Consider the following 16,485-nt stretch of genomic DNA (forward strand, 5'->3'; position numbering starts at 1 on the left):
AAGTGGCCATTACAGGCACTCCAGAAAGGGATCAAAAGGCCTCATAAATTGGTCTGGTGATTTGGGATCTGAAGTGCCAAAGGCTCATTCGGGGGCGTTTTATGCAGGCGGCACAGTTGAGCAGGGCAGTTGAAAGAGACAGATCACTGGAAAATTAAATGTGGGCTTTAACTGAGAAATAATCATTTTCTATGAAAGATAATGACTTCTCTGGAGGCTCATATAAAGATTTATCGGCCCCAGACATTAGTAGGGATCAGAGCCAAGGTGAGCAAGGCACCGGCGGCAGCAATCTTGGTGTGGAAGTCTCACGGGCTCCTAGACCCAGATGCCAGATCCCGCGCTCTGCAGTCGTGGTGCCAGCTGAGATTCAGGGCGTTGCACATGGTGCTGACCTGAACCATGGATGCTCCCTTGGACCTCGGACCCTGCTGACGTAGGTGCAAGGACTCCGGCGCAGGCATCTCCAGCACCTGCCCGCACCAAGGGAAAGTCACTCGGGAGGCCCTAGGTCAGCTGGGAGCACGGCCACCTCACGGCGACCAGAAAGGAGACAATCGAGTTTGAGGCAAATCTGCAGGGTTTTGATGTTGGAGATTTATTACCATGCCAAACGCGTGTGTGTAAAATACATAATTCCTCTCACATGGCCTTGTAAATCCAAAAGAGTCAGCAATAAACAGAAAAAAAAATTACAGACTAATCTGTTCAGAAAACGAGAAGGAAATCGATAAGAAAGCTGTAGCTCAGAATCTGTTTGGAAATTGTGTACACAGAGCGGGAACACAACCCCTGTTCCCCATCCAAGCCTCTCCTGGGTGGAATCAGCAAGAACTGTCTGAGCTGGTGCCTCCCTGAGCTGCAAAACAACTCGGCGTGTGACAAAGGTTGACCTGGCCAGCAGCCGACCTGCACACGCGGCTGCCCCAGAGCTGGCGCCTGGGGGAGGGCTTCCTGGAGAGGGCCCCTCTCCGGAGCTAGAGGGTGGAGGGCGCAGGCAGACTTCAGAGCTCTCCCAGGCCAGCTTTGGGGACAGCTCCCATCTCAACTCCAAGTCACGAAAGTCTGGATCTTCCTGGGGCTCCACATAAGTGCAGTCAAGGGGAAGGGGATGAGCTACCCTCTAAAAGCTGGGGATGTCTAAGGCTCTGGATGGGCGCAGCCAAGCCCTGGAGGGATCAGCACCCTGCCCCCACCCCTGAAGACGGCTCTCATTCCACAACGGGCCACAATGGATGGCCACCAGGAAACGGGCTCCGGTGTCCTCCAAGAAGGTCCTGAGCACTCAGGGAGTCTGTGGCCCACCTGCTGCCAAAAGACAGGCCAAGCTTGGCTGATGACCTTTGGCCCTTGAGCTGGTGGCTCCTCTAATCCTCGCAGGCCTGGGCCTTGGGCGCCAGGAGAGCTGGGGGCTGAGTCAGTGCAAACGTGCCCCCTGCCCACCTCACCCATGCTTCCCCAGAACCTCTCTCTCCCGGCCTTTGTGGATGGCTCTCAGTCCTGGCTCATGCTCTCCGTGGCCTGCTGCCTGGCTCAGCCCTGGGAGTTGAACCCAAAGTTCAAAAAAATACTGAGCCCACTGCACTTGATGTCTCCCACCACACTGTCCTCGGCCTATGTCAGATGACCACCAGCACGGCCAGCTGCAGGTGGCTACTCTGAATGGTGGCTCTGCCCTCAGGTGTCCAGGCTTCCAGAGCCTTCTGCACACGTGGGCACATGTGGGCACACATGAGTATAATGTCACAGGTGCCTGCATGTCACCACGGGGGCTGCACTGTCTTCTCAGGAGTCTCATCCTCCCGAGGCCGCTGGGTCAGCCTAGGGGACAGGCCAGCTCTGTCAGCGGGCCGCCGGCTGGGCCAGCTCTGAGACCAGAGCTAGTGAGTCGCACAGGATCCTTCTAGTGAGCTGGCTGGAGACTAAATCGACCGCCTCGGCTCTCTCTGCACCGGGTGGGTCGATGCAGGGGCCCTTCTGCCCGGTGCCAGACAGCCCTGTGCCACCAGCCACCAGCAATACTGGAAGACCATCCCCGGCCATACAGGCCACTCTGGATGGGGCTGGGGGCTGCAGCATCACCTGCCGTGCAGCATCACCCGCCGCCCCCCATGATGGGGAGCCTGGCCAGCCAACCGGTTCAGACCACCCACTGCCCATGGCCTGGGTTACCCCAACAGACCTTGATCCACCCAACTTGTCCTCAAAGCTTCCACTGTGCGCACCTGCCCCCAGGAAGAGCCCTGACTCCTGGGGCCCCAGAGACAGGGCCTCAGGCAGGGCCTTCTTAGACAAGGAGGGCACCTCTCCAGTTTTGATGGAGGCGTCCTCCTCTGGGGGGCCCCTAGGGAACATGGCATCTTCAGGTGGGGGAGGGAAGTCTTCTGAGTGGGGGCTGGTGGGGCTGGCCTCACTCTCTGCTGGGAAGGTGGGAGGTGGAGGAGGGAGGCTGGCGTCCCTATGGGTGGAGGACTGGAGGTCAGCACTGCTGTAGGACAGCACGTCGTCGACAGGGGACAGGATCTCAGGCAAGACCCTGCTGGCCAGGGTGGGGCAGGCTTCCTCCAGGGCAGGGGAGTCTCCATCCCCGCTATGCCCAGGAGCCCGGCCCTCAGGTGTCAGGGCTACCAGACTGCCAGGGTCCCCAGGAGGAGCCCTCAGGCTCCCAGGGACCTTGGGTTCAGACCCGGCCTCCTGGGGTTTCTTGTCATTGGATGGACTCAGGTCAGCATTCCCGGGCTCCTGTGGGCGGCCAGCTGAGGCCTGCAGAAGCACAGGCTCTCCTTTGGCTAAATCCACCTTTTCAGATGTCAAGGACCCCGAGGGAGAGGAAAGGGACAGATCTAAGTCACTGGAGGAAGAGGCTTTGGATGGGAGTGGCTTTCGGGCAGCCTCGGGGGACTTCTGTTTGGCTCTCTCTGCATGTAATCCACTGATCATGCTCCCACTGGTTCCAGAAGCTTCCTGCTCCTTCCCAAGGTCCAAGGAAGGAAGTGCAGAGCAGGACACCCCACCACTTTCCAGGTGGGATGAGCCTCCTGCCAGCGAGGAGTGCCCTAAGGCTGGGTCCGCACCAGGGCCTGGCTCCAGCAGGTTCTCCTCGTCCCAGACTTTGCTGGACGCCTCTGACAGCTCTGACCCTGACCTGGAAGAAGGCGTACAATGGAGAGGCAGCAGCTGGCCCTCCTGCAGGAGGCCTGGACCTGGCTCTGGGCCTCCTGCCTCCATGAAGGAGCAGTGCAGAGCACTGGCCCCGGTGCCCCCCAGCCCCTCCCAGGCCACCTGCCCCCCACCTCCATGAAGCCCCTGGGTGTCTTGAGGAGAGAACTCCCCGGACCTGCCAGGTTCCCCGTCTGGGGCATCCCCAGCTGCCCAGTCCAACAGGGACGTGGAGCTCTTGGAAAGCTGCACCAGAGTGGCGGACACTTTCTGAAACTCTTGGAGAGAGGGGCAGGACAGCTCTTTCACAGGGGACACGGTGTGGGACCATGCAGAAGACCCAGAGCAGCTCCAGGGAGTGTACTTGGACTCAGACTCCGGGCCCAGGCCCAGGGGGCTGCCCTCACGCAGGCTGGGTGGTGCAGGAGCTGCAGAGAGAGGGGAGTTTGAGAGTAAGGGCTACCCCTAGGGTGCAGGGATAAGCGGCAGCCCACACCCCATGGCCTCGACCCAGTGGACCCAGACCAGAAAAGCCCAGACAGGCGGGAGAAATGTCCACAGCACCAGCGCAGTGAATCCTCGACTACACCGGTTAGCTCTGCCTGGACAGGGGATCTCCCTACGGTCACTCCCCTGCCACTTGGGGACCTGTGGTGGGAGGGTGGGGGTGTAGGCAGGGCTCCCCCGAAGGGCTTGGGGAGAAGGCTGGCTCTGCCTGAAGAACTGGTCTTGGACGACCCTTAGGTAGGGATTCGATGTTCCCTGTGCAAGGCAGGGGCCTCACCTGGAACAGCAGTGAGCGGAGCAGCTTCCAGCTGAGGGAAGGGGTTGTAGGGGTCCTCCTGCCAACAGGGCTCTATCCTGAAAGCACATATGTGGGGATGTCCCAGGGGCTCCCTGGAGAGGGCCCCATCCTTCCTCCTGGCTCAGGGCCTCTGCAGGTGCCTTGGGCCACCCCAAAAGCTTGACAACCGTGCCTGCCAGGCGCCTGCCCCAGTGGGAAGTGACCGTCAGAGCACAGGACTCCCCAGGTGGGGGGCAGGGGGACCCGTTTTTAGGGGTTCTGGCCTCAGTCCCCACTGGATTAGGTCTCTGAGGTGCTTGTATCCAAGAGGCTCAGGGGCATGTGTTCCCTGGAAGGGCCCCACCTACAGCCCCCACCACTGGAACTTGGGCCAATCCACCAAGTGACATGTGTTTCCATAGAGGGGGTCAGACTCAGGAGGGCATGGGGAGCACTGGGGGTGCACAGGGGACCCAGGCCAAGATGAGGGGTGCCGGGGGGTAGTGAGGTTCTCTCAAGGAGAGGACCAGCATCTCCATGCCCCAGGGTCCTGTGCCCTGCCCCAGAGTCACAACCCCCACCCCAGGGTCACACCTCCTGTCAGAAGGTCATGCCCCCATCTCAGGGTCCCGCCCCCTGCCCAAGGGTCCCACCCGCTGAGCCAGGGTCACTGGCCCAGCCAGTCCCCCCAAACCTCACACCTCTGTTCCCCCAACCACCAGCTTTCCATTTGGTGGGGATCCTCCATGGGGCTGCTGGAAAAATCCAGCCCCAATTTCGACCCTGCTGGGCTTGTGCTGCCTTCAACCACCTGCTGGAGAAAGACCACAGCCAGGGTATGGCCACTGCAGCCAGGACATCAGCCCGCACCCCTTAGCTGTGGATAAAGCTCCTATGTCCTGGTGGCTATGCTAACAAAGATCATCCCCTTAAAGATGGCCGTGGAGCCTCCCACTTACCAGATACTCCTCCCTGCAGCGGGCTCCAGAGACCCCGCAAGGGTTGAATCCACCTGGGAAGGGCCAAACAGGCCCCATCCCATCAACGCCCTCCCGTGGTGGACAGGGTGACGCCCCACCCAAAGCCACATGGTGGAGCCCCACAAAGCAAGGCCAGCCCCCCACCCCTGCAGAAGGTGCAGGGCCAAGCCTTGACTCACACTGGCTTTTGGGGGGCTGCAGGGAGCCCCTCTGCCCAGGGAACACCGGCCCTGGAGTTCCTGTGGGGGGCTTCCCTTCAGAGGCCTGGTCTCCTCCTTTGACGACAAGGAGCTGGGGTTAGGCTGCGGGTCTCCTGCGAGCAAAGGGACTGTGAGCATTGACGGCACAGAATGTGGGATATGGACGGCACAGCATCTGGGAACTCTGAAGCCGTGTGAAAAAATCAGCCTCGGGAAACGGGCACAGCACCCAAACTGGCCCCCCATCATCCAGAGGGGGAGACCAAGGCAGGGAGGAGCGCCCCCAGCCAGCCCACCCCATGCTGCCTGGAGGTGGTGCTTGAGGTGCCTGCAGGAGGCCTTCCTGTGGGCAGGCCACTGCACCCAGACACGGAGGGAGGGGTCGGGGACTCCCCAGTTACACAGCTCAGGCGAGGCTCCCCAGCACGCAGGGCCATCTGACCTCAAGCCAATATGGCCCTAAGTGGCCAGGGCCCGCAAACAGAGTGACTGCCCTGCCCCTGTTACCTTGGCCCACGGGGCTGTGGCTCTTTGCCAGCTGGCCCCCAGTGTCAGGCCAGCCGCTGGCCACAAGCGTGTCCACTCCCCACAGAGGCCTTGGAGGCAGCCGATGACTGTCTGTAGCTGACGTGGCCTGGGGGGGTGTCCTGTCCTCCTGCCCGATGGGAAGTCTGCAAGGCAGTGAGCACAGAGGGGCTGTGACCCTGCTCAGGCTGTGCCCTCCCCCGGTGATGAGCCCTGACCAGGACACTCCACAGGTGGGACAGCATGTGTCAACATCCAGAGCACAGCTGTGGTCGGTGGCCGAGTGGTTAGCACACGGGGAAGGGAAAATGGGTCCTGGGTCTCCCCACTGGGCGGCTTCCCAAACCGGGGCTGTAGCTGGGGGCTGACTGGGGGGTGATGGGAGGGAGGGCCTGTCTGTCCCCCAGCAGAGGGTGCTCTGTCAAGGTTTCTGCATGGGGATGGGCCCACCTGAGCTCTGGGAGGCACAGGGGTTGGATGCTCGGATGCCACACACCCAGACCTGCTGCCAGGCTCTGGGCACACAGACGGGCATCAAGAACCCCCTCCCTAGACACACAACATGCACATTGCAGCCTCGAGGCAGCCGCGGGGGTACCAGGGCGCCAGGCCCCCTGATTGCTGGACCAAGGGTCAGTGCTGGCAGGCACGCCTGCTGGACACCGCCACCACTCTCTGCTCGGCTTGCCTTGCTTTTATTCCTAGTCTTGCCCCAGGCGCTCGGGCTCACTACAACTGGGCACAGCTTGCCACACCCCCTGGGTGGCCCTGAGCGTCTCCCACATCCAGCGTGTGAACAGGACGTGGGGTCACAGGGAGCTCTGGAGCTCTGACCTCTCTGGGGTAAGGCCCAGTGGGTGCCTGTCCATCCAGGGCTACCCGGATGCAGGTCCCCACTGGCCCCAGGAGCCAGGATGGTGAGGACGGAGCACCGGGCTGCGCCTGAGCCCATCGCTGTCCCCCACCCCCGCCTGCCAGAGCTTCCTCAGCAGAACAGGCCAAATAAAACTGGGACAGGAGCCCCCTTCCACAGGCTTATCGGCCCTCCCCGCACCCAGGGTCTCAGCCAGGAGCCCCGGGGGCTAAGTGAGGCCTGCCCACCACCCAGACTGGAATTACAGCCACCTGAGGGTCCCTGGGGGTGGCCCCACAGGGACGCCCCCGGGCCTGCCCTACGAGGCCTGCAGAGCTCCTCCTGTTCCTCCTGAACAGAGGAACAAAGGGACTCGGAGATTCTCCATGGGGCCGTGGAGCTTCAGCCAATAACCAAACATGTCTCTCCTGGCTAGGTGGTGGGGGCGGTTCTAGGAAATCTGAAATATTTCCTTATATGTACACAGCTTCTCTGTTCCTTGACTTTCTAACAGGGACGGTGCCTCACTGGTGTGATGGCAAATGCAAAAGAGGCTTTGCCCCCCAGGAGGACGTTGGCTCCTATGGTGGCCCCAGTCCACCGACTGCCTGCCTGGGCTTATGGCCCTGCCACACAGCCTTCTGACGAAGCTCTTGGGGACCAAGAGGGCACAGAGCCTGGAAGCCTCTTCAGACATCCTTGGGCCTGGCAATCGGTAGCAACATGAACGTGAATCTCAGTCCTTTCTGGGTTTATTTGAGAAGCACTCTTGCAGAGAAGCCAAGTGGGGCTTGTGGCCAGGCAGCCGAGTGGGTGATGACCCCTTCGTGGGGTGGAGGCGTGCAAAGGGCCCCACCACGTGGGAAAAGGGCGGCTGGGGGTGCTGGTGCTTCCAGAGGCAGGCAGGGGTCCCTGTGAAGGCCGCTCCTGGGGTGGGAGTTGGGGGATGAGCCCTTCCCGGAGTGGGGGCTGCCTCCTGCGTCCTCACCCCCAGGTGGCTGTAATTCCAGTCTGGGTGGTGGGCAGGTGGCCCTGGGGCTATTTTAGTTACAACAGGAGGGAAGAAGGCTTTCCCAGTGTAGCTCGCTCTCTCCCACAGAAGGCTCTGGGGTCAGGTAGCACCAGTCACTGGACACCCCCTCCACCCTCATGGTGACCCAGCCTAGGCAGGGCCCCTCTAGTCTGTCACAAGAGGCCCTTGTGCTGCAAAACGAGGCCAGCTGCCACAGCCTGCAGAACAGCCCCACACCAGCCCGGGAAGGGGCTCCTGGTCGCTGGGTGGCCACACAGTGTTGCCTGCCACCCTGGAGCAAGGCCAGTCTACTTGCTCTGTCTCACGCACCCCGTCCCCATTTAACAGATGAGGAACTGGGCTCAGAGAAGGGAGGACACCCCAGGGCTGCACCCTCACCAGCACAGCTAGGAATGAGCCAGGCCCTGTCTGTGCTCCTCCCGCTGGGCCAGGAAGCCCTGATGTTGGCCCATATCCCCACAGGCCGGCTAGTTGGAGAAGGGCCTCCTCGGGGTCCCCACTGCTGCCCTCCACTCAGCAGGGCTGAGAGGTGAAGGGCCCGAAGCCACAAGGAAACAGTGGCTACTCGGCATAGGAAAGGCTTTTTTTGTTTGTTTGTTTGTGTTTTAGGAAAGGCTTTTAATGGCAGGCACCGCAGCCAGGGCTGCTGGTGGCAACTCACTGTTGGGCTCCTGGTCTCTCAGGGCTTCTCTGGAGGCCGTGGCTGGTGAGGTTGCGGGGCCCACGAGGTGTCGGGGGGCACGAGGAGCCCTGGGCCGGCCTCTTGGGTTGTGGACTTGTTTTGGACCCCTCCATCGGAGCAGGCTTGACTCCGGGGCCAGAGCTCTGTAAGAAGCAGCGCAGGGGAGCCGTGTGAAACACATGTGCTTCGCCTACTCTCAGGAGGAGTGAGGGGCGGGTAGGGTGAGGTCATTGGCAGCACGGGGCGTGGTGCCGAAGCAGCTGGAGGGATTGTCTAACCCCCAGAAGCCCTGCATCCTGTGTGAACAGCCCCCAAACAGGTGCAGACATGAGAGCCAGGACTGGGGAGGCTTGGCCCAAGGCTGCTCTAGGTCACCTGTCCTGCAGGTCTGCATGAGGCAGGGCACACACCACCCTGCTGCTCATCCCACAGAATCCAGTTCGTTTCATCCTCACTCCACTGGGTGAGGCCCCTGGCATCCCCATCTCAACAGAGGAGATGTCCAGGCTGGGGACGTGTCCACACAGTCCCCTCCATGTGTCAGCTGGTGGGGATGGGGAGCTGGAGCAAGCACACCCTTGCTGTTTGGGGTTCCCCTTGGGGCTGCACCCTCAGAGCCTGGCCACCCTTCCTCCCTGCCTCAGCCCCCACCAGCCCTGGCCCCAGCCCCTGCTCTAGCCTGACACCCCTCCTTCCCACTGAGCTTCTCATCTCCACCTCTGGGCCTGGAGAACCTTCCCCTACCATGGGGGGCGGGCAGATCTGGCTCCCCCTGGAGAGCCTGACAAGGGCCGAGGTGTCCAGGAAACCTTCCTGGCCCCCATAGCAGGTGACCAGCTGCCCTCCTGCCCTCCAGTGGCACCGTTTCCCAGGCCCTCCCCACTCTGAATCACAGGTGTATTGACGAGGGTCCTGTGCCATCCCATAGAGCAGCCAGGTGACTGGTCAAGCCTCCAGCCCAGTGAGTGCACCCACCTGAGGCACCCCGGTCCGGGCCTGGAACTCCTGCTGCAGATGCTTCACAGCCTTCCGCAGGGAGAGGATGTCCTTCTGGTGCTGCAGGAGCAGCATCCTCTCCTTGTGTGAGAACAGGTGAGTGTTTTGCAGGCACCGGATTTCTCTCTGAACCAGCCAGGGGAGACATCAGCGAACCCCCAGCCCCGCACAAAGGAATGCATTGAAGACAGACACATGATGAACGGGGAGAACGGGTGTCTTGGCGGGGGGCAGCCCAGCTCCAGAGGGTCTTCCCTGAGCCTGCCCACATGCCCCCACCCTTCTCATCCTGCTCAGCATGTTGGAACCCCTCTTGGGTTTGGCCAACAGGAGTCTTAGCAAGAGGCAGGAGGGAAGGTGGGGTGTTGGTCCCTGGGTCCCCCAACCTGGGTGGGGATGGGCAGGCTGCTCCTCTGCCCTCCCCCACTCAGCCTTCCCCCATGCAGCCCTCCCTTTCTGCAGGCTCTGGGCACTGTCCCCACCCTTTATTAAACTGTCCCCATCTGTCATCTGGTCCTCGCCTTGTCTCTGATGGTGCATCCCTCAGCAGGGCCATCTTGCCCAGAGTGGCCCCAGTGGACTGGGGCTCAGCCCCCAGTCCCCACCACAGTGGCTCCACCCGGCTCACTGCCTCCTTGCCGTGTGACAGCTAGAGCCCCTTCAAAGCCCCCTTCATAGCTCACAGACTGGGGCATGCCCTACAGATGGTGTCACTTGCATCTTTCTCTCTGGGTCTCCTCCCGTTGCCCCTCTGCCTGGAATCCCCACATCTGCCGCCGTGCCTCCCTGGCCCATACAGGGCAGGGGTCTTCTCTCAACCCAAGTCCAGCAGCACCCCTCACTTCCCCTCTGAGGGTCCCTGAGCAAGCTAGCTGCCTACACTGAGCCTCAGTGTCTTCATGTGCATAAGCTGGTCCCATCACATAGCGCACTGGGAGACTGACATGAGGTCACGAGTAGAGCAGCCCCTGGACACCAGGCTGGGAGCAGCGTGAGAGCCCCTCTGTGGTCCAGCACCTTGGCCCTGCTTAGTGCTGACTATGCTAAAGTCCCTGCAGCCTCGCAACAGACACTACTGTTACCTTCCCGAGCTTGAGCCTCCAACGTGCTACAGGAGACAGGACTGCAGGACCACACTGCACCCAGGCCACGCTGCCCCCTCTGACCCCTGGGCACTTCCCTTGCACCTCAGGGTCCTGGGCTACATCGGACGGTGGTGATGCCTAGGAATCATCAAGGTGCGGTGCAGAAGGCTCACATTCCTGCCCAGCCGCCGGGGTTGAGCTTGCCCTTACCTGCTCCTGCTCTAACCGGCTGAGGGCCTGCTGCTGTCTCTCTGCCAAGGCTGCCAGCAAGGCGGCGCTCCCCTTGCTGCCCAGACACCTGAGGGACAAGGCAGGACCCACGGCTCACCTCATGTCCAGTAAGGGGATGTGAAACCTGCAGACACAGCCAGCCCTGGCCAGCCAGGTGGACCTGGGATGGCCCCCTCCCACTGCTCGGACAGGCTGGGGACCCCTGGGGACCTGGTGGCACCCAGGCTGTCACTCTTCCCGCCTACTCTTCATGACCACTTTCCAGAGACAGAGGGAGAGCAGCACCTGGCACCCTGGAGCTCCAGCCCACCCAGAGGTCCCTTGCGGGGGAAGGGGGGTAGGGGAGCGGGAGCCATTGTGGAACTGCAGGCCTAGAGCCTCGCACGATGTCCACTGCATAGAGGACCTTCACCAGCCTAGTCCACCACCTGGAGAACCTTCCCTGGCCTAGTCCACTGCCCTGGAGGACCTTCACCAGCCTAGTCCACCACCTGGAGAACCTTCCCTGGCCTAGTCCACTGCCCTGGAGGACCTTCACCAGCCTAGTCCACTCCCTAGGAGGACCTTCCCCGGCCTAGTCCACTGCCTCTAAGACCTCTCGAGGAGAACCCTCTGTGGGAGGCCATGAGGGGTGCCGAGAAGCTATCAGTGCAGCCAATATCAAGGGTCACTGACCAGCAAGCCCCAGGCTGGCGTGTACGTTGAGGGAGGTCTCTCCCCCTGTCCACTTGTAAGGACAAAGGGGCCCCCTGTGGGCGGTGGTGTCAGGCAGGGGCGAGGGCAGATGTTCCCAGGCCAAGGGAGACCCGGGCTGCAGGGCAGCACCTGCTATGCACCTGTCCCCCGACGGGCTGGCGGCGCAGAGGGCACTAGGCCTTGTTCGCGGTGCGTCACCGCCCTATCTAACTTTCGGCAAACATCGGTCACTAAACACTGGTCACTAAACACCGGTCACTATCTGGCTCCGTCTGTTCCTTGCTTCGCAGGCAGGCCCGGGGCTCGGGGGCGGGGCCAGAGGGTGGGGGCGGGGTTCTGGGTTCGGGGGCGGGGCCCGGCGGCGGGGGGCGGGACCGCGCGTGCGCTCACCGTCGCTGATGCTCCAACCAGGCCAGCTCGGCGCGCATCTTCTCCTCCAGAGTTTTCTCGCGCAGGCGCAGCAGCGCAGCCTGGTGCTGCGCGCGCAGCTTTTCCTCCCGCTGGCTCAGCTCGAGCATCTGGATCGTGAAGCGGCCGGGGCGTCCGGGGTTGGCGTTCCAGGGCCCCGCCAGCCTCCACTGGGGCGGGGCAGACCAAGCGGGCCGCTCCGGGACTAGCTTCGCTGGGTGGGAGGAGTGCCCAGCCCACGGGAGGCCACCGCCTCCAAGAAGCCCTCCCGGACTGCCCGCCTCACTCATCCCCTTGTGGTGCCTCCCTTCCTGGGGCGGGGTACCCCCCCTCCCGACTATGAGCTCCCAGAGGCAGGGCAGGGTCCTCATCGTCTGGGTCTCCTGCCCAGCCCTGATCCAGCCTGAGCACTTGTTTGTGCCCAAGAGAGTTGGGGAAAGACTGGACCGCCTGACCTGCAATGTGCAGCCTGACAGGTGCAACCAGCCCTGCCTGAGCACTTTGTTGAGATGTCTGCTCTCACTCACCGACCCAGGAAGAGAAAGGGGCTTCGGTGGGTGTCCGTAGGAAGGATGGTGCCTGGCAGAGAGTGTCTCCCCCCGCCCCAGACCTGCAGCGGAGACCCCTTAGGTGCGGGCTCTAGGAGAGGTGGTTCTCAGCGCCTGATGGCTCCAGGCAGCTGAGAGAGGATCTAGGTCTGAAAGCTGCTGCCGGGGAGCACCGGGACAGCTCAGTGGTTGAGCGTCTGCCTTCCACTCAGGTCATGATCCCTCAGCTCCCTGCTCAGCAGGGAGTCTGCTCCTCCCTCTCCCTCTGCTGCTTCCCCTCACCCTCCGCTCATGTTCGCTCGCTCTCTATTTCATATAAATAAATAAAATTTAAAAAGATAAATAAAAGGGGCCAGCAGTGCCTCCCCTGAAGCCCCCTCCCCAGTGTTCCTCGCCCTGTACCTGGTGGGTGGGGTTGACCCGAGCATAGAGCCTGGCCTGCGGCAGCTGCAGAGACACTTGGTCTGGTCCCACTTCCTGCCTGGGCTCTGGGGACAGAAAGCAGTCTGTGGTTGGGCTATGCAGGGGTTCTGGACAGAGTGCTGGGTCGGGTAGGGGTTCCAGGGGGCTTTCAAAGGTAGAATGTCTGGGGTAGCTTAATACCCCGCATATACAGAGCTTCACATGCCACATCTTTACTCCAGGAGGATTTGACCACCTCCTTTGTCCCGATGTGAGGTTGTGTGTGAGCCCACTGATCATACACAGGACCAGACCCAAGGTAGAGAGGCCTGCAGGATGACAAGTCCTGCTGCCTCTCTTCTGTGGAAGGAGAGACGAGTGACCTGTCTGAGGTCAGCACCAAGCAGATGGGGTGACAGCTGAACCCAGATTCTGGGTGTAAGCAGCCCTCTTGCCAGTGACTGCTGCTCGCTGTCCTTCAGTGCTGGGTGGGATGGAAAAGAGACTCTAGTTTTAAAAAGTTCGTTTGAGGACTTGTGCTTTCCACCAAGAGAGTAAAAGGAATCAGACTGTGGATTTACTGTCCTACTAAAAGTAACTTTAGAATGCAATAAAACAGAAAAAAATTATATATATACATGTACACATATAAATGTTCACACACATATACAAAAGAACAATTTTCTGGATGCTGAACATCAGGCAAACGGCACAGACCCCTGATAGTCACAGTTACCTGCCTTGAGAATGTTTCTAGGCTGCAGTGCAGGGAGGGGAAACTGAGGCAGAGCCCAGTAGACCCCTCAAGAAGAGGACATGGAGCTGGAAGTCTGGAGAGACCCAGGCAGCTAAAGTTTGTGGAAGAAGGACCGGGAGGAGAGAGAAGCATGGGGAACCCAGAGATTCCGAGTGCTCCCCATGAGCCCTCATTGGGAACTGGTTGGCGAATGCATGAGGAAGCTACCCACGCTGGGGAGAGAGCATCGGGAAGGAGTCCAAGGCCCGGGGTTATGCGCGTCTCTACTGGCCAGGCTGGAAAACCTCAAGATCTATGGGTCTTAGGGCCACAGACTGAGCCCTGCTTCACGGCCACCTAGCAATTGTCAAAGCAGCACCTGGAAGGATCCGACCTTCCGATCCGATCATTCTGCGTTCCATAATGAAACTCCCAATCGTGCATGGGGGCGCGCACACAGAGCACCCAACAAGACAAAACCCAAACCGTCCAGCAGGCATGCAAAGAAGCAAGAAAGCATGACCTATAATGAGATTAACCTATCAAAACCGACCCAAATGGTAGAATGAGCCAGAGAAGGACTTTGGAAGCATCTGTAACTGTATTCTCTACATTTAAGGTGTCAAATAGAATCGGGGATGACAGAAAAAAGTGTCCAGACGGAACTTTTAGAGACCAACACCCAAGTGCCTGAGACAAAAAAAGAAAAAAAAGACACTGGCTGGGACTAGTGACAGAGAGGATACCGCAGAGGATAACAGAGACACAGTAGCAGGAGCTCCCTAAGAGGATGCGCAGGAAGAAAACAAACACACGAGAAGAACCAAACCTCCCAAGCACACATGCAGCTGCAGGTGATGAGCCATCCAGGTGAATGGAGGCCTGACGGTGAGGACACAGATGACACGGCGGCTGGACATTCATAAGCACAAGGAGGATGGTGAGCCCACAGGTGCAAGGCTCACAGCACACCCCAAGTACAAGAGACAGAAAGAGAAGCTACACCCGTAGCCATCCTATGGAACACTCCAGAATGCCTACAGGAAAACCGCCAGAGGAGGAAGCGCCTCCCGTGCATGGGAAGAGGGAGTCAACCCCAGGTTTCTTGTCGCAAATGACACAAACCCAATGGCCAGGCAGAGTTGCCAACAGGAAGGAAATCCGTCCACCTGAGTCTGCGTTCAGGGAAGGATATTTCAAAAGCAATGATGATGGAGCTCTGTGGTGGAGTGTCTCCCTTCGGCTCAGGGTGTGATCCTGGGGTCCTGGGATCAAGTCCCACATCAGGCTTCCCGCAGGGATCCTGCTTCTGTCTCTGCCTGTGTCTCTGCCTCTCTTATAAATAACATCTTTTTTTTTTTTAAAGGAAGAATGAAATGAGTTTGTCCTCAGACTTTACAAAAGCTAAAAGGATTTGCCACCAGCTCCACCAGAACAGTTACAGCAGGTCCTCCAGGCAGAAGGATGGTGACGCCAGAGGCAAATCGGGGCTACTTGAACGGATGAGAGCCGCCCCAGAAACAGGTGCACAGACACCTTGAAAGGTGACTGAGTGGAGTTCCTGAAATATCGGAGGTGGAAGGATGCAGATAGCAGGGGCAGAGCCCAGGAGAGAGAGGGACGGGAGAGCCTGTCCTACAGGAGGAGGAGGCGTGTCCCCAAATGCCAGGCTCCTCTGCCTGCCCCATGCGAGGGGACGGTGCCTGCCAACTCTCACCTGCAGAAGCTGACTTGTCCTGCTGCGCCCAAAGCCCGTCCTGGGGACCCTGCAGGGCTGCAGCAGCCTCTCTGCCCAGCACTGGGTGTGATCTGTGGGGAAAAGCACAGGTGTCGCAGCCCCAGCAGCCCTAGTTGCTGCCACTGGCTCCAGACAGCCTACCCGCCCTCTTCCACCTTGGGAGGTGGTATGGCCAGCCCACCTGGGGCCCCACCTGGGTCTGGCTGTCACGGTACTTGGTGAGGTCCCCGGCTGCAGGTCTCCGCACACCTGTGGCTGCTCCCACTCCGAAGCTGGATCTGGCCTGACCTGGGTGGAATGTTTCTTCATCAGCTGCTGCAAGGACAGGAAGGTGGGGGATGTCATGGGGGCCCCAACCTCAGAGGTCTCCTTTGTCTGCCCTTCACAGGGAGCTGGCGGACCCTCCAGACATGGCTGGATGTGGGGGTGGGGCAGGGTGACAGGTGGGGCGAGGCCGGGGCTGGAGCATCCCAATGGGTGATCGAATGGCCTGTGGGGGCTGCAACAGCCACAAGTACCCAGCAGTTGTGATGCTGGTGACAAGGAGGGGAAGGAGAGAGATGGAACCCGGGGCGGTGTGTGTGGTGCCCGCATACAGGCATGTACATGTGCATGCGTGTGCATGCACTCCCCCAGGCTGGGGTACCCTCCTGGGAAGGTACTGTGTACTGTGAGCGACTACATCCCAACGGTCCCCAAAGGTTCGCCACATCCAACCAGATCACAGATGTTGGCCTGGTTCTGGGTGCTGTCTGACCCCCGACCAGCAAGCACAGGGCCTGGCAGAGGTGGTTCGGGGATGTGGGACCCCTTCCCCACAAGCAGGCGCTGACATGCCCAGGACACAGACAGGGAGGAGGCTCGGCACTCATCCAAGCTCTCCGCCCGGTGCCCCAGGTTTCCTGCTTCTGCCTTAAACTAAGCTGGCCTTTGGCAGGTAGCTCTGCTGTCCTCTTCTGGGCACCAGTATAGCCCATGGTTCAGGTGGTGTGGCATCTGCCCCCCGCCAGCTTGACCTTCCGCAGAGGCAGAGGGCCCCACTCAGCCAGAGCGCCCAATCCCCCTGCGAGGGCCCCGGGCGTGGGCGGGCAGGTGGGCTAGCACTGTCCCTCTGCCGGGGAAGAGCCCCGGGGATGGGCTGGCTGACCTGTGGACAGTGTTTGAAGAGCAGCTGGTCCAGGGCCTTCTGCGTCTCCCAGACCTCCAGCTCTGCCCGCTGCCGCAGAAGGGCCAGCGCCTGCTCTTGCTCCTGCAGGTCCGGCTGCAGGGAGGGCCCAAGCCTCAGGATTCCAGGGCCCGCCCCTCACTGCTGCCCCCACCCTTCCTGGCTCCCCCAAAGCCCTGAGCCCAACCTCTGAGAATGGGACACTTCTGGGAGGGATGCCCTGAAGGCCCCCCTCATCCATCTGGCTTGCTCCCATCGGGGCTG

At 60.7% G+C, this 16,485-nt stretch overlaps 1 protein-coding gene across 1 annotated transcript in view; it reads right to left on the reverse strand.

The window, feature by feature from the left end:
• Window positions 1–575: 575 nt before the first annotated feature.
• Window positions 576–16,485, reverse strand: part of CCDC187 (coiled-coil domain containing 187) — a 37,337-nt gene continuing 21,427 nt past the window's right edge. Inside the window, exons 11-25 of the mRNA XM_077850491.1 lie at window positions 16,204–16,317; window positions 15,250–15,371; window positions 15,036–15,127; window positions 12,583–12,668; window positions 11,615–11,802; window positions 10,508–10,595; window positions 10,295–10,435; window positions 9,192–9,338; window positions 8,196–8,359; window positions 5,631–5,794; window positions 5,103–5,236; window positions 4,645–4,754; window positions 3,944–4,020; window positions 3,338–3,587; window positions 576–3,145 (exon numbers count right to left, since the gene is read on the reverse strand). Coding sequence (XP_077706617.1) covers window positions 1,843–3,145; window positions 3,338–3,587; window positions 3,944–4,020; window positions 4,645–4,754; window positions 5,103–5,236; window positions 5,631–5,794; window positions 8,196–8,359; window positions 9,192–9,338; window positions 10,295–10,435; window positions 10,508–10,595; window positions 11,615–11,802; window positions 12,583–12,668; window positions 15,036–15,127; window positions 15,250–15,371; window positions 16,204–16,317 — 3,180 coding nt within the window. The 3' untranslated portion in view covers window positions 576–1,842. The remainder of the gene's footprint in view (window positions 3,146–3,337; window positions 3,588–3,943; window positions 4,021–4,644; window positions 4,755–5,102; window positions 5,237–5,630; window positions 5,795–8,195; window positions 8,360–9,191; window positions 9,339–10,294; window positions 10,436–10,507; window positions 10,596–11,614; window positions 11,803–12,582; window positions 12,669–15,035; window positions 15,128–15,249; window positions 15,372–16,203; window positions 16,318–16,485) is intronic.

Source organism: Canis aureus, chromosome 16 (genome assembly GCF_053574225.1).
Source record: "Canis aureus isolate CA01 chromosome 16, VMU_Caureus_v.1.0, whole genome shotgun sequence".
Lineage (NCBI taxonomy): Eukaryota > Metazoa > Chordata > Mammalia > Carnivora > Canidae > Canis > Canis aureus.